General features: G+C 46.0%; 1 protein-coding gene across 4 annotated transcripts in view; it reads left to right on the top strand.

Annotated features, from left to right (window-relative positions):
• The window catches only part of JCAD (junctional cadherin 5 associated), a 59,892-nt gene that overhangs the window by 21,592 nt on the left and 15,020 nt on the right, over positions 1–23,280 (top strand). Inside the window, exons 1-2 of one of the 4 annotated variants that reach the window (XM_059840945.1) lie at positions 9,531–9,614; positions 22,132–22,493. In XM_059840945.1, coding sequence (XP_059696928.1) covers positions 22,192–22,493 — 302 coding nt within the window. In that variant the 5' untranslated portion in view covers positions 9,531–9,614; positions 22,132–22,191. Of the gene's footprint in view, positions 1–9,530; positions 9,615–13,733; positions 13,830–22,131; positions 22,494–23,280 lie in introns of those variants that run through there. The other 3 variants (XM_059840962.1, XM_059840953.1, XM_059840972.1) reach the window with 3 other exon arrangements.

Below are 23,280 nucleotides of genomic sequence, written 5' to 3'. Positions count from 1 at the left end.
GTGAATCACTGTCTTGGATTTAGGCACCTAAGTGCTTTTTTGGACTTTATCCCAAACACTTCATTGAGTGAGTGTTGCATTAACAACAGCCCAGTCAGAACATAAGCAGCAACAGAAATGCTCCAAGCTGCTATTTCAATGCATCCTAGAATGCGAACAAATGATGCTGCAGAAGCAGCTGTACTGGGTTATGGTGTCATTGCCCCAGGCTGCTTCCTTCACTTGTACAAGGACACACCCCTCAGCAGAACTTCCCTCAATGCAAAACCTTCAGCCCAGTGCAGCCCAGAAATCCATCCAGTCTGGAGCCACTGACTTGGTGTGGAAATGGGTGTGCAGGTCCCACTGTCCATACATCTGACTGTTAGAGGGGAAGGTGGATCCTGGCAGGCAGAGAACAGCATCTTAAAGCAGTATTGTTAGTTCTGTTGGGATTTGTTTGTCTCTATTTCCAAATACTCAGTGTCCATTTGTAAGGACCCCACAACTTTTGCAACCCCCTCTTCAGCTTCCCTTCTGAAATATGTAGGTACCTACATGTTTAGTGGTGCTGCTCATGACCACTGAGTTCATGCTCAATAGAAGAACAAGAGAAGCTGATGGGAATAAAAAAGCTAGGGCTGTGTGTGCCATTTTTCACTTTAGGCAAGCATACTCTGACTTTGGAGGGTAGATGTTCAGGTGAACACTGCCTGCAGGGCACAACAAAAGATGGAGCTGAAGTAAGAAGATTCAGTTCTATTTTAACTTTCCCCTTGGAGTGGATGCAGCTTGACTTCTCTGATGTAGGCTGCCTGGCTGTAAGTTGCACACGCAGGGGAGAGTTTAATCTCCTTTCAAACAGCCATTCATTCAGAGCCTGGCTGGCTGCTTTTCTCCCAGAGCACTCCAGAGCTTGAACAAAGGATCTCCTTCCAGGTTCAGATCTCTGTCAGGTGAAGGCAGAACTTATGAGGTCTCACATCTAGACAGGGGAATGTGGGACCCCCAGAGCAGGGACTGGCCTGAGGGGGTGACTGGATTTGGGCACAGTGGCAATGCAATTAAAGAGTGTGCGGTGTAAATGTCCCACAGCACCCTGGTCTTTAAACAGCCTGTCTCCTCTAAGGGATGCCTGCATGATGCTTCTGTATCACAGTGCTGCAATATGCCCAAATGGCAGCAGTGAAGCTTGATCCAGGGAAGGAAAGGATGTCATAAATAAGGCTTCAGTGGTGTCTGTTTCTCATCTGAAGTAGAGAAAATATGGTGAGGTAGAGGTGTAATTTCCACAAAAGAGTCTGGAAGTCTTTTAGTGAATTGGGGGCTGCATAAATTGTCCATAAGGTGACCTCAGAACAAACCCACCTTGTAAAACGCACATGGATGCCTTTTGATTAATCTGAATGAGGCTTTGCTAAAAATAATCTTCTATTATTTTTAATCTTCTATTATTTTGGTGCTTAGTTCCATTTTCTCTCTGGGGAAGGAAAGAAGGAAGTGGCGGAAGGAAGTGGCGGAAGGAAGTGGCGGAAGGAAGGAAGGAAGTGGCGGAAGGAAGGAAGTGGCGGAAGGAAGTGGCGGAAGGAAGTGGCAGAAGGAAGTGGCGGAAGGAAGGAAGGAAGGAAGGAAGTGGCGGAAGGAAGGAAGTGGCGGAAGGAAGGAAGTGGCGGAAGGAAGGAAGTGGCGGAAGGAAGTGGCGGAAGGAAGTGGCGGAAGGAAGGAAGGAAGGAAGGAAGGAAGGAAGGAAGGAAGGAAGGAAGGAAGGAAGGAAGGAAGGAAGGAAGGAAGGAAGGAAGGAAGGAAGGAAGGAAGGAAGGAAGGAAGGAAGGAAGGAAGGAAGGAAGGAAGGAAGGGAGGGAGATAAAACAATTTACAGCTTAATTAAGAAAACCTTCTGGTAAGAGTTTGCATTTCTCTGCCTTCCAGGAAAGATTTCCTTATAATATCAATATAAATTTCAACAACATAACTAACATATTTCAATGACTTTCAAATCCAGATGAAGCCCAGTACATGCTGACATTCTGGTGCTGCAATGCTTTGCACAGTTGCTGTAACTTAAAAGGTTGTCAAGCAAAACTCTGTTTCCATAATGCTGCTCAGATAAGTTCTTGGTTCCAGTACTTTTCCAAAAAAGTATTTCCTTTCCTATCTCTTCAAAAAGCAATTCCAGTGAAGAGTAGATAAGAAATGGGGATGACATCACTATCTGCAGAAATGCATATAAAAGAATAAGAGCGAATAAGAATGAAATTCAGGACTAAGGTATACATGCACAGGGCAAGTTTATTACTGTGGGACTGAAATACATCCCCACTCACTGTGCTAAACCTGTCCACAAGCAGGTAGAAAGGGAGGGAAGCAGCTTGGAAAGCTGACCCTGTACAGAAGGGATGCTCTGCACAGCTGTATTTTTCTTTCTCTGGTTTTCTGCATGAAGCAGAGGTGGGTCTGTACCACCCCCACAGATAACAGGACACTCCCTGTGTGATTTCACAGCGTAGCCAGGCATTTGGAAAAGATTTTTCTATGAAGAATGGATTTGAGTCATAATCCTTTGACCCTGCAGCCCATCCGAGACGGCCGTGACATGTCGCTGCTCCCCGATAACGATTCCCGTGCCGCCTCTCAGCTCCCGCGGCCTGAGCTGCTGCTGGGGCAGGGGCACATCCCTGGCCTCCCTCCAGGGCCCTGGGATCTGTGCAATCTCCAGTGTCAAGATGTGTTTGGATACGGGAAGCCGTGACACTGCTCTGTATCAGACAGATAAGAGGAGCAGCCCCTCGCCCCAGGAGAGAGATGCCTGGCGCTGGGTGCTGAGCGGCCAAGGCCCATCCCTCCGTGGGCTCTCTGCCTGCTCTTTAACCCTGCACGACAGTCATGTCTTCAAGGGGCTGTGTCTTGGAAGATAAACATAGCTTTCCTGGTTCAAAAATTACAAGCCATTCTCCCATTTTTTTTCCTTAACCGAGGAAGACTGTAATTTCAGCTTTTTGGGTGAGGCTCTCTGTGGGAATGCACTGACATGAAGGGGTCTTGCAAACTCTTGTTGAACTTTTTGAGTGCTCCCATTGCAAACAAGCCTTTCTTCACTCTCTGCCCTTGCTACTGTGTTCGAATTCTTTTATTTAAAAAACCCAAACAACCTACTGTAAATAGCTTTCTCCCCTTGATCTCATAAAACCAGCTCATGCAGATCCACTGGAGGGAGGCAGTATTTCAGAAAGGGCACTTCTGCCTTTTGAAACTTAAGATTTGAAAATTTATATTACCACAGCTAAAAGTTGAAATCGGTCAAATAGCTATTAATTCAGTCCTTATGGACCTAACAGAAACTATGGCACAAAGCATTACTAAAAAGAGAGTTTTTATTGTGTATTAAAACACAATTTCAAGGATGCTTTCCTCTCCCTGGGGGAATCTGCACTCCCCAGGGAAGGGCTCACTCCAGACTTCACCATGACCGATACCCAAAGTGTGGCAATGCTGGGGGAAGGACAGTCACTCACAGCATTTCTCTCCAGCCTCCTGGGGCAAGCAGGAGGACTCCCATGGCAATGGCAGGCCCACAGCCCATGGCCACTGACCCAGCTGCCCCTCCTGCTGCGTGCCCTTGCCAGCTGCACACAGGTGCCTCAGCACCCCTGAGCCTCTCTGTATGGCAGTGAGTGGGCTTGGGAGAAGGGAGTAACCTGCTCCAGGGCAGCTTTCCTTTATCTTCTCAATAATTACAGTCTGACCAAAGTTTTGAAGACTAAAACCTTTCCAGACTCTATTTCTTGATATTTAATGCTGTAGTTATAGGTTTCTCTGCCATCAGTATATATTTTCTTTTGTTTCTAAAAAACCCCAGGGCTTCAGTTGCCTCTTAATAGCAGTGATTTCACAGCCTAGACATATCAGTGTAAATAAATAAGAATGATTTTATCTGTACTCTATTTGCCATCTTCCAGCTTATTGTTTATACATATATGTTCAGGAAAGGGAGGAGACATTCCCAAAAGGCCTCTCCGGTTTCTACATTACTTCACATACCTTTATCACTCTGGCACTTGTGCTTCTCTTCCCCCAGGTGCTCCACTGTTTCAGAGTCTACTCTCCCAAATAAAGACCTGGTCAGCACCCATTATGTATTTGCAAGTTAAATTATCTATACTAGTAACAATATGATTGCAGCTGTTTTGAAGATGAAGTTGACTCTTTTCTTTCTTTCCCAAGTAAATTTGAAATTTATTTAATGAAAAAGGCAAAGAATTTTTAGCTAAAGCCTGTGGGTAACCTCAGTTTATTTTCAGTCTTCACCATAACTCCAACAGGTCAGTATCTGAGCTTGACACAGTAAATCTGGAGTCACAGCAGGATGGTGCTGAGCTGTAGCCAGATGTTTGATGGGAGGACAGGGTCGAACCCTCTCCTTGACTAGACTTACACTGGACATCAGGCATGACCTGGTGGCTGCTGAGCACTTACAACTAAATGTGAGGTGGGCACTGCCATAGACATCATCAACATGTTGTGCTAACTCATGAGTTCTGACCAAAGGCTGCTCAGCCTTTTCTTTCAGCTTATTTGAAGTCTGTTTTCCTCATGCTCTAGTCTGCACAATTATGTTGATGACATCCAGAGCTCCTACTAATTTCTTCTTAATACAGAAATCAAGCTAAAGCCTGTACCTGGAAAAAAACCTTTTCCCAGTTGCACATGTCTCACTTCACAGTGTCTGTGTGTCTTCCCTCCTTACCAAGTGAAGCTCACATCTCTTGCAGGAATGCCAATGTGGCATTCACAGCTGAGCCTCCATGTGTAGCTTCATGGAGATGGATGGGGCTGCCATAACATCTGCATTGTACCGCTCTGGACCCTGGCACATAATGCATATACTATCAAATCTAGAGTACATTATGAAGGAAATGCAGGACTTAGTCTTCTCTGAAGTAGAAAGCGTTCAAATTTTGAACTAGGATAGATCCAACACCAACATGCCTTGCTACTGCATAACTTTTCTCCTTTTATCTCCCCCTACCTTTGGGGGATGACTCTTCCCCCCTCATCACCTTGCTGAGAGGCCAGCTGGAGCTTCTAATCATTCTCAAGAGCTTTTCAGCTGAATGACTGTACAAATATTTTGGTCAAGAAACACCCCTGAAAAACAAGGCATAGCTGTTCTGTTCCCCAGCTGGGTGACAGGGGTAATTACTGTGATAACTTCCCATTTCTCTTGGGTGTTATGATGAGAAACTCATTAGTTATTTTCTGAGTACCCTGAGCCAAGTTCTTGAATGAAAGAGCTGTAAGGATTATTTTAACAATATTTAGCACTTCAAAGGTTTTGGAAGCACTACCTAATTTTCCCAAATGTAAACCAGCTAAATTCTGCTGGGTAATTTGTGTGCCACACCCCTCAGCCTTTTCGTCAGTCTTCACAATGTTCAGGAACTCACACAATATGGGTGTACGCTTCCTCCGTGTTAGCTACTCTTTTATTTTTAGCTTTTTCCCCCCATTTTTTCCCTCCCTCCAGCACACTTTCATGTGTCATACTTTAGGACTTCAAGGTATATCTGACAGACCCGATAGCTTAGTCCTTACACGTAAAGGAAAATACTCTCCATCAGTGCACTATTTCTGTTCCCCAGCAGCCTGTGGCCCAACACCTTGCACAGACAGCAATTGCTGTGAATTAAATCATCTTTGCAGAATGGTGTCACCATCTGACATCATGAACTATTTCCCTCTATTCAATACACACCACCCCTCCTGCTCTTTTGGAATGCCTAGGAAGCAATAAAACAGTTCAAGAAAAGGATTCTTCAAGAAATGGATCCCTGAAAACCAAGTCAAAATACAGCTAAAGAAGCACCAGAGAACTGGCAAATGAAAACCTCCCTTTTCCACAGCAATGCTTAGTGTTTCCCTTGATGTAGCAATAAAATATCTGAAGTTTCTCTGTTCCAAGCTTAAAAGAGGTGCCAATCGTATAAACAAGTGATTACTGTCGGGATGGGCAATGTGAATTTTTTCTTCTGAAAAGGTAATAGCTATTTTGGTTTTGACTAGCAGCTGTTCTAAGTAAGTTTAATATCTTATGGTTGTAACATGCCATATAGGATGGACAAGAGGAAAAAATAACAAAGGGTTTAATAGCACATCTGTGGCTAGTTAGTTATGGTAAACTTCAGGTATGTGGTGATTTCAGCATATGCTCCTAAATATTTTCCCAGCAACTGGATCTAAGGCAAAACCTGTTACAGTCTTTTGGGGAATAATTAATGCACCTAATCACTTCAAAGCCCACCAAATTATGAAAAAGTATGCTTGATTTCACTGTAAAAAGCACTGATGAATGATCACCTCCAGAAATAAGGCTCCAGACCCACGACAAGTTCTTTAGGAATGGCAGGAGAGTTCCAATCCCGAGCAGCGACACTGTTGATGGGACATAAAACATAAACATAAAACCTCCCAGTCAGGGAGTTTTTGAGGCCAGGGAGAATTATAAAGGCATAAAACAGCAATAACTTGCATCGAGCAGAGCACAACTTCCCATTCACTTGGCACGGTGATGACACGCTGCAGTGCTGTTGCTGAAGAGTTGGCTGGTGTGCAGCATGTCTCTGTGTTTTTCCTTTTCCCTTCCCTCTAAATTAATTCATCTGTATTTCCCCCATCTGGCCTGTCTTGCTCATGTTTGTGTGTTTCTCTTTTCCACAATTTCTGTCCATAATGGCCACTTGCAGGCCAGACTTGCAGGCGCTGCTCTTCATCTCCTGAGGAGCCAAGTCCTGGTGCTCCCTGCTTGCCCAGGCATGCAGACCTGCTCTACCATGTCCCACAGGAGCCTGATCTGAGCCTGCCTGCTGTGACACAGGGATGCTCTACTGCTTGCTGGGTTCATGCAGCCCCACTGTGCTCCTGTCCACATACCCAACTTTGCACACACAGCCATCAGCAGCTTTTGATCCGTGTTTCTTTGCCCTTCTCCTTGCAGGGGGACAACAATGGTTCTCTCCTCTGTTGCCCCATTGAGTCACCCTGCCCCATCACACTGATTTTTACTCACCTCAGGAGTCCTACATGGCAGGACAGTGAGTGGCTTTAGTGCTCTTTTCTCTTCTGCAAACACCCTTTGTATGCCTCTCTCTGCCCCATTTAGTTCTTTTAGCCTTTTAAGGATGAAGCGCTAAACTCAAGAATGTCTGACTATGGTCTGCTTCTCTGGAAAGAGCCAGGAGAGGGAGATCTCCTCAGGCAGCAGCAGGACTGTGGGCTTTGCATGGGAGCAATGCTCCATCAGTTATGCACATTGACCATCAAAAGGCAGAATTGCTTTCCTGACTCCTCTGCTTTCCTTCATCTTTGCCCTTCTGGCAGTCACAGTCTGCACTGCAGTAGCAACCTGAGACCACAACCCCACTGATTCGAGCACCGGGCAAAGGCACAGCAAGAAGCAACATCTGCCCAAAGAACTTGCTCTCTAGAGGGCAAGGTGCTGCAGGAGCAAAGGGAGTCCCTGGCAGCTGCACTGATGCTGAGAAGCTCAGTCCTCAGACTTCCCAAATCACAGACTTGTTACACCAACCCTCTGGGCAATCCCCCTTGGACATTAATTGGGGCTGCCAGCCATCATTTGTTGTTAATTGTGAATCCAGCCCAAGGCATCCCTCCTATTGTCTCAAAAATCATGTTAGCTTTCTGGTGTCTGACTGTGGAGCTATGTTCAGCTCACGTTTTCAGTTTTTTCTCTGTAACAGACGACCTAGAAGCATGGGCACTGTTTTCTTTTTTTAGGATCTTTTCCTCTGTTTTTTCTAACTTCAAGGTCTTTTGACTTCACTTGGGGGAAATCTTCAGTGACTGCAGGACTCCAGACAAATCTGCAGGAATGCCTCTTTCCAAGGAATGCACATCCCTTTGCAGCCCACAAATTGTTCCAGAGGAGATTAGCAAAAATTAGCCCCAGGTGCTGAAGGACAGGTCTGAGATGTGCTGTCCTCTGTGCTTTTGTCATGATCTCTACAGGCTGCGATATCATGAAGACAAAAAGATGTCCCTTCACTCTGACAACGTTCAGTTAATGGTCCCATTTCAAATGGGCCGATGAAATGTCCAGCCTGTTCCTGCCCTCCCCACCTCTTCCCATCTCCTAAATCCAGGGCCAAAGCAGCTTTCCCAACAGAGAGCTGTGAGCTCCATGAACAAGGACCTGCTCCATGTGGCACACCATGGCTACCCAACCAGAGCAAAAGCTTTTGTCTTGGGAAGAAGTGATTTAAACAGGACTGTCTTCTACAGCCAAGGAGAACAAACAGCTCAGAGCTGCAGCCACGCAGATGAGAAACTCATTCTGGAAATTTTTTCTATCAACACAGAGGAGACAAGTATTTAAAAAACCCAGAACTCCCAATTTGCCTGTCAGAGTCAAGATATTTAAATAATAAACTGGAAGTTGTGGCAGCACAGCTTCCTTGATGGAAACCCTTGCTATTGTCACATCCACATGAAGCTGCTCTGTGACAAAACTTAAACCTTCTACTGACTGACTACTGTGTCAGCTACAAGACTTCACCACAGGAAAATACAGGGGTTTCCCAACCAGCAAAGCCACAAAGAACTTCACAGGTACCCTGCAGGGACAGGGTGCAAGGGGTCTTGCTCAAGGTCCCCCTGCTGTCAGTGGCATTGTTTTTGGTGGCTGCATCATGTGTCAGCAGCTGCAGGCTCACACCGTCACTGCTGGAAGACAAAAGGAGATGTCCGTAGAAAAGCAGGTCAATGACAATTACTCCCAGAGCCCTGGGAAACCGGGGCACCAGGAAACCTGTATTCAGTTCTGGGCTCTCCTGCAGACTTCTGCCATGACCTTGGACTCATCGTGTAACTTTACTGCTCTTGTTTTCTCACTATTAACTAGAGCACATATTGAATAGGACTCAATTTATGAACATGTGTAAGAGCGCTTTGATAGCCTGGGGTAAAAGTCAATTAAGACAGGGCAAGCAGTTGATGGGCCCAACCAATTACTAAAGTAAATGATTCACAAACACACTCTTTTTTTGAGAGTGTCATTAACCCTAAAGAGATTTGCAAATTATTCACCTGTTTCTAGAGGCTGAATAGATCATGGGGAGGAGAAAGGTGGGGAAGCAGGCAATCAACAGTGCTTCAAAAACTTTTGAAAACCATGTTGAAGACAGGCCCTTTGGGCGCGTGGCCGAGTGCCAGCAGGAACTGCAAGTTTTGGGAAGGTCTGCTCACGTCCCTCTCCATCCTTGATAGACCTGTCTTCCCTTCTGCGGATTTTCCCTGAGCTAAGAAAGTTGATGAAAGCCGAGCCATGAGTTGTGCTTGTCTGTGGAGAGAGAGGGAGGGCAGGAGCTGCCCGTTCAACCTTCCGGAGCATCCACACCGCCTCCCGCAGCGCCCGGTGCGCCGCTGCCCCGCGGAGCCGCCCGGGGCGGGCCGGGCCGGGGGGGACGGGCGGGGCGCGGGCACCGTCCCTCCCTCCGTCCCTCTGTCCGTCCCTCCTTCCCGCCCCGCCCCGCCCCGCCCGCCGCGGGCTCGGCGCCTCCCGCAGCCGCTGAGCGCGGCGGCCCCAGCCGCCACCCGCGGGTCCTGCGCGGCCGCCCGGAGCGGTGAGTCCGGCGGGCCCGGGAGCGGGCGGCTGGAGGGGGCGGGAGGGAGGGGAAGGACGGCGCTCGGAGGTGTCCCGGAGCGGACGGCGGTTCGCGGCAGTGGGGGGCACATCCCTCGGGTTCCCATCCTTTGCACCTGCTCGTTCTTCTCTCCCCCCGTGGCCGCCGTCTCTGCGGGGCTCTCTGCCGGCATCCCCCCGGGAGCTCGCCTTGAGGTCCCAGGGAAGTTGGTCGGTGCCGCTCGCTGGAGCCGCTCCCCTTCATTCACCGTCGGTCGCCGTGGACCCCTGCGCCCGGGACCGGGGCTCCGGCTGCGGCTCGGTGCCGGCTCTCACCGACCCGAGAGGATGTGGCACCAGGGTCTGAAACACCGAGTGCCGTCCCTCTTGGTGTTTATCTGTACTCCAGTATTTACACAGTAGTTAAATGGCTCTTTGGGTTATTTTACTTTCTGCTGGTTGTTTTAAACCATGTCCTGCTGCAAAGGAGACAAAACCCCAGCTGTTCTGTCAGAAGGAGATCTGCGCTGTTATGTCATTTCATAATTGACTCAGAATTGCAAATCATGGCCTTAGTCTGTCACTGGATCTGTGCCAAAAGACTCTTGCCTCTATTAAGGATGGGTAGTTGTTTGGGTTCTTTTCCCTTTTTTATTTTCTTTTTTTTTCTCCTTTCTTTTTTTTTTTTTTTTTTTTGTCAAGACTTGAGAATAATGGCTTTTTATTGGCATGGGCTCTGCACGTTTAGTTACTCCAGCCCATGACTTTAAGTGAACACACGATGTAACTGTTCTAAGTAGTCAGTCTGATTCACAGAGTCAAGACATTAAATCTTGGCTAGTGACAATGAGAATTGTGTCCTGCTGAAAAGTATTCAGCTGCACTTCTTTGCGTGAGCTGAAGCAGTTTCTCATTGTTACTTCAGAAGTTCCGATTCTGCCCAGAATGGCTGTTGCTTTTTGTGGGTAACAGACACATGGAAAATAACAACCTTCCAGCTTCAAACTAAACAATATCAGATTAATGACAGAGAAGGGCTCTAGAGATCAGAGATGCAGTCGCTTGCAGAGCCTTAATTTGTGCCAGCACTTGGTTTGTAATCACAGAGGCTTGATCTTCTCTACCCTACCATGCTGTGCAGTTCTACCACTCACCGTGGTACCATTTAGGGGAAAAAGTGTGGTCCTGCCAGCTATTCCCTTTTCCAAGGACGCTTTGGGCAGCAGGAGCAGGAGGAAGTTGAGGCAGACTGCTGCCGAGGGATAGAGAAGCTGGGAATGGCTGTGCCCCTCAAGGCAGGATCATCTCTGCACCATCAGGGCACATTAGAATACCAACTAAAACACCAATTTAGTCTGTCATTTCAAATGCTGGGCCCTTCTACATCCTTGCTTCCTGTGGTGGTGTAAAGTATTTCTCCACGCTGCAACATGTATTTGCCAGCTCTTGGAAAAGATGGATCATTCAGGGTCTGCCAGGCTGTGTGTATCAACTGGCATATTACAGTACTATATTGTTCTTTAGATGCATAACTTCACTGGCCTCTTATGACCTAAAAAGCACACAGAAAATAAACAAGGGCATATTGTTCAGTGGGAAGGATGCAGAAAGTTCTTCTACGTTAGCTGTTAGTTAGGGAAACACGACTTTTAAGTGTTTCTCCTGATTGTCAGAAGAATGACATGGCACATGTGAGCTTGTTTTTTGCCAAGCAAGCTCTACTTGGAAGGTGAGGCATTTCTGAACTTCTTGGTCACCTTGGAACTAGTTATGAGTGCATAGCAAAGTCCTGCCCAAATCTTCTCCTCTAATTAATTTGGCTAGAGGCCATCCTAATTAACCTTGAGGGAGTTCAGGGGTGGGAGAGCTTGGTATGAAACAATTGTTCTCTTGTAATTTGCCGTTCACAATGTGTTGACCAAGCTACAAGCTACATCTCTAAAATCCTCTGGGTCTCTTGCTGAAGCCATTACACCAGTTTATTTGTTTTTTAACAGATGTTGTTTTCTAATCCTTGAGTGGAAGGGTTATCTTGCTTTCTGCAATCTTGTTATTGTGTTTTGTTGCAAGGGCAAGTGGGCTTGGGCTTGCTGGGGAAACTTACTCACCAGTTCCAGCTGTGAAGGAAGGGGTTGGTCAGCCTTTCAGCAGTCCTGATGCGATTGTTAAGGTCTCTGTGTGAACTGATGGCATCTTTTCACATCTACCTAGAAATAACCCTCAGTTCCCCTGGTACTGCCAGTGCCTGCAGGGAGCGAAAAGCCGCAGGAGCCTCTTTGCCCAAGAGTATTACAGTTAGGATATTAATGGAATTTGTCAGCCGTAACTTGGGCTGTCTCAAATGGGGAGGCAAGGGAGAAAATCTGAGATAGTTGAAAAAAGGAAAAAAAAAGTTAAAGGCTGGGTTCTGCATTTTGAAAATGCTTATAGCAGCCTGCAAGTCACTAAGAGTGTGATGAAGGGGGGAAAAATGAACAGCTGTTTCTGAATTTTCAGGATGGTCAATCTTTCCCCTTGTGATGATGACTGCTTACCTTGTTGGTCCAGGGGGCTTATCTGTGCTCAGGAAGTGGGTCACCTTTCACCAGCCTGGGCTTACCTTACTGGTGGGCAGCCCTGCCCAGCACACACAGTTCTTCAGCAGCACATTGATCATGTGTACCTTCTCAAGCATCTGTCTAGGTTTTTTTTCTATGCTAGTGCATAAAAATGCTACTTCGGCATTTATTTTCTGGTAGAGCGAGGGGTCAGGGGGAAATCCTGCTGAGACTACCAGTCAGGACACACAGATCCAAGAAAGAAAGATCAAAGGCGTCTGTAATACAGGAAGAAGCAGAGGGTCAGTCCGGAAGAGAGGGCATTTGATTGTAGTACAGGGGTAATATAAAGGGGATAACACACAGGAGAGGGTGGTAGTGTCCGAAAATGAGTAAACAAACAGATGTGTAAGACTATGCTGAGAATTTATTTACTCCAGAAGACACAATCCTTATCTCTTTGAAAGAAGAGAAGACCACACCAACCTTGGAACACTTCTGCTCCCAGCCACATTTGTGAGCAGGAGAAAGTGTTTGTTTATGGATCCCTCCTCCGTGAGTCCTGGCCTGATGGGCTGGCCTGTCCTGCTGTGATTAGTAGGATGCTAATGTGTGTAATCCTTTTGATCACAGAGCCCAGGCTCTATAAGTCATGTCACTGTCACCTCAAAGAAGTTCAGCCATGTGATAGATCCCTTATTAAAAATTTTTGCTTTGACAGATTTAATACAGTTATTATTGAGATCCTTTATTTTTTTTTTTTTTGTCTTGTACAGATGGAGAGCTTTTCTATTAAAAAAATACATGACATTCTAATGTGGGAGTAGCTTATTAGGACTTTGCCCATAGGTATTTTAGGTGGGATGATTAGCCCATAATATCTTGATTTTGAGATGTCAACAACAAATGTGATCCCCTGTGCTTTGTTCTACCAGAGTGAACTGCTCCATACAAAACTGTAAACAGCATGGAAATATTCTCTTGAATCCTAAAAAGCATCCTCTTCTGCAGTTCCTTTTTGGGAGGCAAAGAGTTGACTAATTACTCTTTGTGTAATAAATGTACTATTTTTCTCTCCTGTTGTGACAGACAAAAGCTGTCATATGAGGAAATACACCATATGCTGCCAATTGGTGTAAGGACTGGTTATATCTGGAGCACAGAGTATCAGTGAGTGCTCTTAAACAATTGCTCCTTCTCTGAAAAAAATCTGGGCCAATTTCAGTGGACTAATGTGCTGGTCTGTCATCAGTGAAAGCCAGCTGTTGACATTTTGAAAACCAGCTAATACAAACAGTGGTATCTGTGCATGCTTGGCCATATCCTCTCTCCATGTTAGGCACTTACATCTATTTGGATGCTCAAGAGCCTCGGCCTGAGCATCCTGCTCAGTCAGGCCTGGATTGGTCCATGGCAAATTTAAAAATCAAACTTATTTTGGATACCAACTCCCATCCATACATAGTCAGACATGTTTTTCAGTATTGTGTGACCTCAATACTCAAACACCCATATTACTTAAAAAAAAAATCTATCTCTCTCTCTCTCTCTACCATTTTTCCCTGGTGAATGTGAGAAAGCAGAGTCTGAAACCTCCTAACAACGGCAGCACCTGAAGAGCAGCTGTCACTAGTGGAGATCTGCCCCAGGAGATGCTGTGCACTCTCTCTCATGCCATGGTGGGTTTGCAGATGCATCTGCACTGCTGAGATACAAGACAGGAATAACTACCTTCTGAGAGTTAAATAAACTCTTTAAGACTTGTTCCTCTCATCCTTCCCACTTCCTAATTTTATTGGAGACACATTGTATCATTAATTTGTTCTCTGGCACAGTTCCTCCAGGATTTCAGTGAGGTCTTTTTGCTCAAAGAATGCAAAGAGGATGTGAGCTGTAATTTTCACTGTCTGTGAATCTCTGTGTTAGAGAAAAAATGTGAACTCTCCTGCCCGCAGGTAATGAGAGTTGAACACAAAAATTCACATATTTCTTTTTAATTTCTTTGAGGTGGATGGGAGGGACTGGCCTGGGAAGACATGCAGAACCAACATAAAGTTGGCTTATCTTCCAGCAAAGGCTTTGGCACGTCTTCCTCCCATGTAGTCTGCAGAGATGATTATGCATGTAGCACTAGCAGCTTTGAAGCCTTCACTACAGCATTGGCTGCAATGGGAACTTTCTTGAAGCTTTGCCTGGTGTGTATCCATGATGTGTTCAGAGTCTTTTGGTCAGGACCCCATTCTGGTGCCTCTGCTCATCGGCTGCCTCTTCTCTGCTCAGGAGCCTTCAACCCATGGTGTGTGTTTTGTGTCTCAGCCTCCCTGTCCCTCCCATCCCTGGAGGAGAAGCGAAGTTTCTTTTTCTAGCCCTGTGCCAGACCTGCTCCCCCTTAGCAACCCCCTGACTCTTCCCTGCAGTGCAGAGGTGTCAGGAAAGGAGGGTGCAGGCAGAGTTGTAGCAGGGAGGCTGGGGATAGATGGGAAAGTCACATTGTGTTTGAGGCGAGGTAGCTATTTGTAACGCTGAGAGGTTGGTGGGAAAGAGTTTTGATTTTCTTGGAAATGTGTGGGGCATGCCAACAAGACATTTTTTGGGGGAAAGGCAGAGGAAGAATATTACAAAGTTTAGTTTCCATCCCAAGTCCCTTGTTTCTGAGGCAGGATTGCTTCCACTTCTGATAGATGTTCATTCAGTCTGTTCTTGAAAACCTGTATTGATTCACAGCCTGCCAGCATAAACATTCAATAACTGTCATTATGGCTAGACAGTTCCTTTTAATACCTAATCTAAATCACCCTTGCCGTTTCCTAACTCAGTCCCTTTGGTAATCCACTTCTGCAGGGAGTAGGACAAGATTATTGCAGCCTTTTAGCAACCTGACATATTTAAAACTTGTTATCATCTCTCATTCTCTCACCCCCCCTTCGTCCACACTTTTCTTCGACCTAAACAACCCCACTTCTTGTACCCTCTTCTCTAGGGGTCACACTTGGCTTAATCTTTTATCATTCCTGTGAGCATCTTGCTTGAGGTAGGACACAAACTGGATATAGGGCTGAGGAGTAAAGAGCCTGGTGTGTGATGCTCCTCTTGATATATCTCCAAGCTTATTCACTTGTGTCTACCAAGCCCTGCACTGCTCTCATCGTGAAACCATAGAATTGTTAAACTTGGAAAAAGTCTCTAAGATCATTGAGTCAAATCGTGTCAACACTCTTTGTGACGACAGCCCCAGAGACTCTTTTGCTGTACTACTCCTTTTTGTTTTGCATTACATCCTTCTTCTTCAACATGTTTTTTTACACCTGCCTGTATTGAATCTCAATCATTCATTTCAGACTGGGTCTTTGATTTATTAAGATTTTATTCTAATTTTAATCCCTGAAAATGCTCACAGCATTCCCTAGAGATTTGTAATTGTAATCTTCCTCCTAATTTACAAGTCATTAATGGAAATACTGAGTAGAACAAGACCCCAGGCACAGCCCTTATGTGTCTTTTCAGGTTGCCATTGGACTTGCTACTGTTCCTGGAGTACAAATTTGAAGGCTGCCCTGTATGCCTGCCCACAGTAAATTATACCTCAATTGTATGCACCTGGTTTGCATATAAGACTATCACATGCATTCATCAAAGCTTTCCTCATTCCAATGTGTGACTTGTGCTGTTTTTCCCTCCCTAGTCACTATGCTCCCAGCTCAGTCAAAGCAGAAAATTAAATAGATTAGGCTTAATTTGTTCTTGACAAGTCTGTATTTTCTGTTTTCTCATGGCTTTATCATGTGGGAGTGGATGCAGCTGCAGCACAAGGCGGCAAGCAGGGACATGGAAATTCTTCTTGGATCGCACACTTGCTCCCTCCTGCTCCACGATAATCAACATTTGTTATAAGTATTTTCAAGGGAATGGAATAATAATTTGTCTGATTTGATATCAAAGAAAGGCTGTTTGGTCTATGATACCTCAGATCTGTCTTCTTCCCCCTTTTGTTTGAAGTCAGATAATATGTTTGCCCTTCACTCATCCTTTGAGAATTTCTAGAAGGTCTTTACTCATGGCTAGGAGGCAGCCCTGACTATTTCCCTACTCCTTCCTTACTCCTAGCCTATGCTTAATTAAGCCCCACTGAGCTGGATACATCCAACTTGCATTAATGTTCTCCAGTCTCTTTCTCCTGTGTTCTACAGTATCTTTGCATTAAATAGCTAACATTTGATCATAGTGAACATTATTGTGGAAGGCTCTTCAAACACATTATCTTTATCTTTCCCAATGGAGCATGTATCTGCAAGTCAGTGGATGTGGTGCTGGCTGTTTCCATGCAGAGGGCAGGGGCATGGCATTCTGGGGTGGCTGCATGCACAGCACCACTGCAACCTGCTGGTTACAGTACCGTCTGACTTTATTGTCCTGCAAAAGATGAAATTAGCAAGGTAAAAACCTTGTTTAATGTCCTTTTGATAGGCTATTTTATATGCACACATGCAAAGACAGAGTGAGAAAAGAGGAGCAATTAAAATGTCCAAAGCCTTAGATATTCTCCTGGGATATAGCTCAGGGTTATATTTAGAGCAAGTAGCACCATCTAGTATTGAAACAACCATAAGAACCTGTTTTCCATTGCTCTAGTCTGTCAGGCTTTTATCACTTGATCTGAGACTTTCAGGTTGTGTCTCTCTCTCAGGCTAGGTTTATTTTAATATTGTCAGCTAAACCAATTCAACCATTTCCAAGAAAAACTAGAGGGGAGGAGAGAAGGAATGTTGTTTTGCCCACATTAGAAAAGGGAAAGAAAATATATCTTTCAGCTTTTTGATTAAGAGCTGCGGTGCCATCATGTACAAGAACAGGATCTATGGTGACAAGGCTTGGAGACATCTGTGCATGTTCTTGGCTTGCACTCATCTCTGTTTTGAGTTACTCCATTTTCTGAAGACTTTTCTCCCCATCCATCAGCAGTCCTCAGCCTCTGGTGCTAAGCAGCCCACTGGTGACCCAGCCCTGTGCTTGTGCCCTCACTGCTCAAGGGATGTGCCAGCAGAGTGTGCCTGTGTAGGGCTGTGCTTCTGGACTGGGATCATGCCTGTAATGACAGCTCCTGCTTCATCCAGTATAGGTGAGATGGGGTCTCAAATCTGGGAGCAGGCACAGAGGTTCTTCTGCTGCAAGTGTAGACAGGACAGTAGGTGTTCATCAGATGGGGAAGGAAGAAATTGGGGTGATGGATGCAAACTGAGGACTGGCCAGCAGAAGCTGTGAGGGGTGCAGGAGGAAGGATGGGCTGACTGCCACAGTGGTGGGCTGTGTGGGAAGAGTGGCTCAACTGGTGGGACCAGGAGACAGGAAGGCAGAGAAGAGATCCTGGAGGAGAGGGGGAGGACAGCAAGAAGGATTGGTGAGTGTGGGAAGGGGGAAATGAAGGCACTTGGTTATGTGGTGGTGAGGAGTTAACAGGGTTGGGGAGATATGAGGCTTCCTGGACAAAAGTGTTGGAGTTTGGATTAGATGGACAGAGGGATGGAGGAAAGCACAGTACACAAATTACTGCAACCAGTTTTTTTGGCTCATCCCATGTCTTCATTGTTTGGACAGCTATTTGCCATACTTAGGTTCATGTGTAGAGGCACTAGGTTCTTGCAACAGTTGCTTTGAATGTACCTAATTCACTTTTAGAGCTTAGTCCTTCAAAAAATCAGGTTGTAAGCACTTCAGACTGCGTGCCTAGAGTGGAGAGGATTGTTTCACTTTAGTCTGTCTCCATAAATATTCTGTCTGGCACATGTCTGATATGAAATGAGAATAATGTCACCCAGACGTGAGTGAAGATAAGCTAGTTTAATGTGTGACCCATCTAGATAATAGTCTTTGTAATTCAGATGCCTGTTAGTAACTATATCTTCAAAGCAGTGTTTGAATAGCTGCTGTAGAGACAGCCCAGGAAGAACTGCCATCACCTAGCCTGCACACCAATTGAGGCCAGAGTCCTGCAGAATTCAGTAGCCTCAAGTAATGTAATTAGAGACTGCAGCAAATTGTGTGTCCTTGATTTTGGCAATTCCTGATGTTGTATGCATCATTTTGCAGTATGAATCATGTTCCTTCAATGTTTTATTTTCTTGAAAGTTGTACAAAATCATTTATATTATTTTTATAAATAGTTCTGCAGAGGTGGGAGGGCAAATCATGCTCAAGAAGGACTTCAGGGGTTGTATTCAGCCAGTTAAAGGGTTAACACCTTCCCCTACATTTCAAATAGTGGAGGGCAGGAGAGATGTTACAGGGGGCAGCCAGGACCAAATCCTCTGACACTTCTGGTCTCCCACCCAATATGTGGCTGCTGTGCCAGGGCACTCTGTGGAACTTGGGCCAAAGGAAGGAGCCTGCCAAGGGCTGCTCAGAGCACCATGAAGGGAGCATTCAGTGCCATGCAAGTCATTTCAGAGCACACAGGTAAGACCTGCTTCTGCCATTGCTGCAGGTGTTGGCATTCATCATCACTGGTACTGGTCATCCTGCAGATGGGGGTGGTAGGCCCCGAAATAACAAGGCTTGGGAACCCCTGCCACTGAAAACAACTGCAGACAAAGGCAGATCATAAATAGAAAACAATGTGTTTCCCCCACTGAGAATGAGTTCCAGAAGCAGCTCAAAGGAAGCTAGCACCAAATTTCTTCAGGGTGTTTTTCAGGAGTGCGTTGGGCTTTTCTCAGGCCGGAGGTGAGATCCGTGCTCCTGGAACGAGCACCCCAAGGTGAGGTGCTCTGATGACGTTTCCATCTGCTGATCCCATTGTGTTCCGCTTGCCCAGGCTGTGGGTCTCCATTGTGTCTGTCTACATGGGGGCTGATGCTGATTTCCGCCGTTCACACTTGTTTCTTTGCATCTGAGAGTGCTGCTGAGAAGTTTCCAGAGAAAAGCTCGGCCCCTGTTTCCAATGTACTGCAGAGTTGTACCGGCTGCCGGGGACAAGTCGGAAACACTGGCAAGATAGCAGGCATCCTCAGGAAGCAAACCCTATCAGAAAGCAGTGATGTCATTTGCAAACAAAACAAACGAGGGCTGGAAAAACAAACTGTTTTGCAGCGTTGTTGATCTTCCCTCAAATTAGAAGCTCTGCACAGCCTTTACTCTGCGGTCCAGACTGACAGATTATTTACATGGAGTGCTGCAGCAATGGTTTTGTTACTCCTGCCAATCCAATTCCTTTGATTTTATTTTTTAGGTTTATTTATCTAAGGGAGGGTGGGGTGAGTGTCCCAGAACTCTAGCCAGATTCAGAAAGCTGGCCAGCATCCTTGCAGATGATGGGTGCTGACATGGTTGATGTCCTGCAAGCTTTGATTGGCTATGACTTCTGCACTGCCCTTTGAGGCTGTGTCCTGACAATGTCCCAACTAGTGGCCATCTGCCACCACTGCTGCTGGCTCCTTGGAGCTTGTGCCATGAGCACGGAGCAGGATTCTCCCCCTTGGTTGTTCCCATTGCGGTGCTGTGGTGGGCATAGTGATAGCATCCTTCTCCCAGATGGGCCTCCCCAGCACACATAACACCATGGGGTTTCCCCTTCCACACATGGTGAGTTTGCAGAGCAGGAAGAGACAGTCATACCAGTTCCTCATGGCACACTTCCACTTGTTGCTCCTCACCACGGGTGCCAAAAGAAGGATCAGAGTAAACCCCATGGGCTGGAGGTTTCTCACCCACGCAGCTTTGCCTCTGTGATGCTGCAGTGCAGGGCAGAGAGGGGGTTAAACTCTTCTCCAAAGCAGCCCTCTAACAGCAGGAAAAGCACATTTCTTCCTTGCACCTGTGAGCACTTCGATAGGCTTTCTGCTGTTTATGGTAGTCACATTGGATCTTTCTCCTGTTAGAAGCTGAACAGCTCTAGCAGCCAGCTGTTCCCTCTGCTCTGCTCGTACCTGGCTCCTTGCACAGTCTGGGCAGGGGGTGGATGGAAAATCAGCTTTTTAGGTCAGCATTCAAAAATAACCCACAAAGCCTTCTCTTCCTTCAATGAGGGAAGGGTCCCTTTCCTCCCTGCTTTCTGCCTGCTTGTACTTACTGCTGGCTCATCTACTCTGAGCTCTTACTGGGAATTTGGAGTTCTGTTCTAGCAGGGGCTAATATCTTTAGCACAGGGCTTTATTTCTCTGTTTTGAAAGGGTGTGTAGTATTGCATGTGTGAAAAGGGAGGGTATTCATTGAGCTCTAGGAACAGACTGGTTTAGGTGTTCAGGAGGCGCTCAGGATGGAAAGCCACTTTTGCAGTGTTCCAGGTTAAATTGTGGCTCTGCATAACAACTGTGCCTGTTTTTCTACACTGTGAGCTCTTCTTGGGTGAGTGCTGTGGCCACTGTGGGCAGTGCAGCAATAGCTGGAGGGTTCCTGGGTGCCTGGAGCTGCACTCCTGCAGGCTGGCCCAGAACAGCTGGCCAGACTGGCTCCACAGCTGGCACAGCATCCAGGAGTCAACTTGGGACAGAAAATGGATTGGGCACTGATAGGCAAAAAGTGGCCATAACACATGGAGTGCTGCAGCACAGAAACTGGTTTATATAGCACGCCAACCCATCCACTTCTGTGTATATGGAGCCTGAGAGATTTAGTACTAGTAAACATGGAACAGCCATCTCAGGAGTTGCTCCATTTCAGGTAAATCCTTGTGAACAATAGTGAACAGACTTCTCCCTTTCTTCATGCCCAGGACGAGCATTAGAGGCAGTGTATAAAGTGCACTTTTGTTATGATCTTTGCAGAGACAGTCTCCTTTAAGGAGCTGCCAGTGCAGGACTCATGATCCTCAGGTGGACCTGCTGCTACTAAGGACACACAGTACTCACTAGATGTGTTAAATGAACTCTTCATGCAAGGAAAAGAATCTTGTGGTTATATTTTACATAAATCTGTTTCTGTGTGTTTTGTGTGTTTTACCTTTTTATCCACCTTTTAAAAAATTCATTATTTTTTTAACACAGTTCAAACAGGTAGGAATGTATCAGGATGGGTCCATTGATTTGTACAAGCTTCAGAACAGAACATTACCTTCCACACATTTTAAAACTCTGGAAGAATGGGTATTCTATGATTGCCATTATAAGCTGTGAGAGTGGTATAGATAATAGAGACTGTTTTCAGCCAACTAAATCAGTTTGCTGGATCTTTGCTCTAGTCAGTGCGGAATTGAGGGCTGTCACTGGGGAAGAAAAATCTTGACCATCCTGTGTCTTGCAGATCCTTGAGATACAATACACATGGGCATCACGTGTTGTTTATTGTCATGTTACACAATGGAAGTGTGCTGTAAAAACAGCATATTTGAAATCTTAGGTTTTGTGTTATTCTAGCTGAGGATTGCAGCAGACTAATGCAGGGAGAAAAGAAAGCAATCTGTAAAAAGGACTGTTTAGCTGGGGTATTGCATGATATTACCTGGGTTTCTCATGTGGTTGCATAATTCGTTTTTGTTCTTATGCATATTTTGTCCTTGTTCATGTGAACATTTTTTTTTAATTGGAATATGCAGAACTGTAGGGAGAGGCTTATTGCTCTGTAATCCACCCCCTCCTCCTGCAGTAACTTAAATCATAATACAGAGCACACCTCTCCATGACTGGAGGATAGTTGTCTAAGGAAATGCCTGCTCAAGTTGTAGGCTTTCCTCCAGTGCAAAGTTTTTATTTTGAGGTTACATTAGTGAAACCTGAAAGCTGCAATCACCAGTGAATTCTTGAGTGAAAGGGACTGAGTCAGCAGCAGCAGCACAGCATCTGCTGCCTGGCTGAGTGCAGGGAGGTGTATTGTCTAGGGAAGGACAGCCCATGATTCATCAGCATCTGCATGCACTTTGCTTCTTCTATTTTATTAAGAGGGTGAAAAACTGAGTAGAGGAGATGAGACTTCTAGCTTCCTGAGCCTACCAGCTGATCAAAGGTATCTCTTGTCTAAAGTGGCCTTCTGATTGTTTTTTGTTATGTTTTGTAGTGATGGGTCCAGCTGGAAAGAGCTTTCTGATGGCACAGCTGTGAGTGAATCCAGCACAACATGTTCAGTGTCGAAGACCTTCTGATTTCTCATGGATACAAATTGTCGAAAAATCCCCCTGTTTCATACGAGAACAGATACGATGGATACCGGCATGAAGTCACGGGGAGCAGATCTGCTCAGAGACCAGCACTGAATGGGATTGAAGCAGAATCCAGAGCTGGGGCCTACAGCAAGAAACCTCTGGTGAAAACCAGCTCAAGCAGCACTGAAAGCAGCCATGGGAGCCAAGGGAGGCAAGCAGGTCCTGGTTACCACCATGACCTTCAGGGTTTGTCCACTTTTCATACTTCAGAAGGGGGGTAAGTTTCAGCATCATGCCATGGCTTTGCTTTCTCTTTCTTTTGGTCTTGACAAATAACTAATCATGACTCTAACCCTTAACACAATCTTCCTGTGATCCTTTCCTGCTCCCATCCTAGTAACCATTTCCGTTCACTGGATGTCCACATCCAGTGACACATCCATTCACCTTCTGCTAGAGAAAGGCCTTTGGGAACACTGGGATAATGGGAAGTGGCTGTGTGTGGGAAAATGTGTTTTACTAATGAGAAAGGCCTTTCTGATGGACTTAGGAAAGCTTAGTTCCAGCACAGGGGGAAAGAAAAGGGAAAAAAGTCATCCTTTTCTTCAGTTTTAAAACTGCACCCAGCTTCTTCTGCCACTTACACACCCAGGTTTTACTGTGGATTCAGCCACATGCAGCTCTTGGTGGGTGATCCTACATTCATTGAAGACTTGCTTGTTCTCCTAAGGCTGCTCTTGTGGAGTAAACATGAGAAGGTGCCTGTACACTTCTTTTACAAACAGCTCCAAGCCAGTGGAAGCTCTTGTTGTCACTCCAGAAAACGTGCTTGTACAGCCATGGCTTGCTCAGCACCGAGTACGTGCACGCCGGGGCCGGGGCCGGCTGGGCAGGAAGAGCTGAGTGTACACACCGACACTCGGCCATTGTTCTGCAGCTATTTGAGTGCTGCAGATGGACAAAGGAAGGGGGCTCGAGCAGGACTGGAAGCCAGCCCAAGTATGACGATGGTTTACAAGGAAAAGCCCCTTCCTCCTGCCGAGTGGGCTTGAAACTGAAAGCAG

Source organism: Haemorhous mexicanus, chromosome 1, assembly GCF_027477595.1.
Source record: "Haemorhous mexicanus isolate bHaeMex1 chromosome 1, bHaeMex1.pri, whole genome shotgun sequence".
Taxonomy (NCBI): Eukaryota; Metazoa; Chordata; class Aves; order Passeriformes; family Fringillidae; genus Haemorhous; species Haemorhous mexicanus.
The sequence above is the reverse complement of the archived record's forward strand: the minus strand, read 5'-3'. Positions and strand labels throughout refer to the sequence as shown.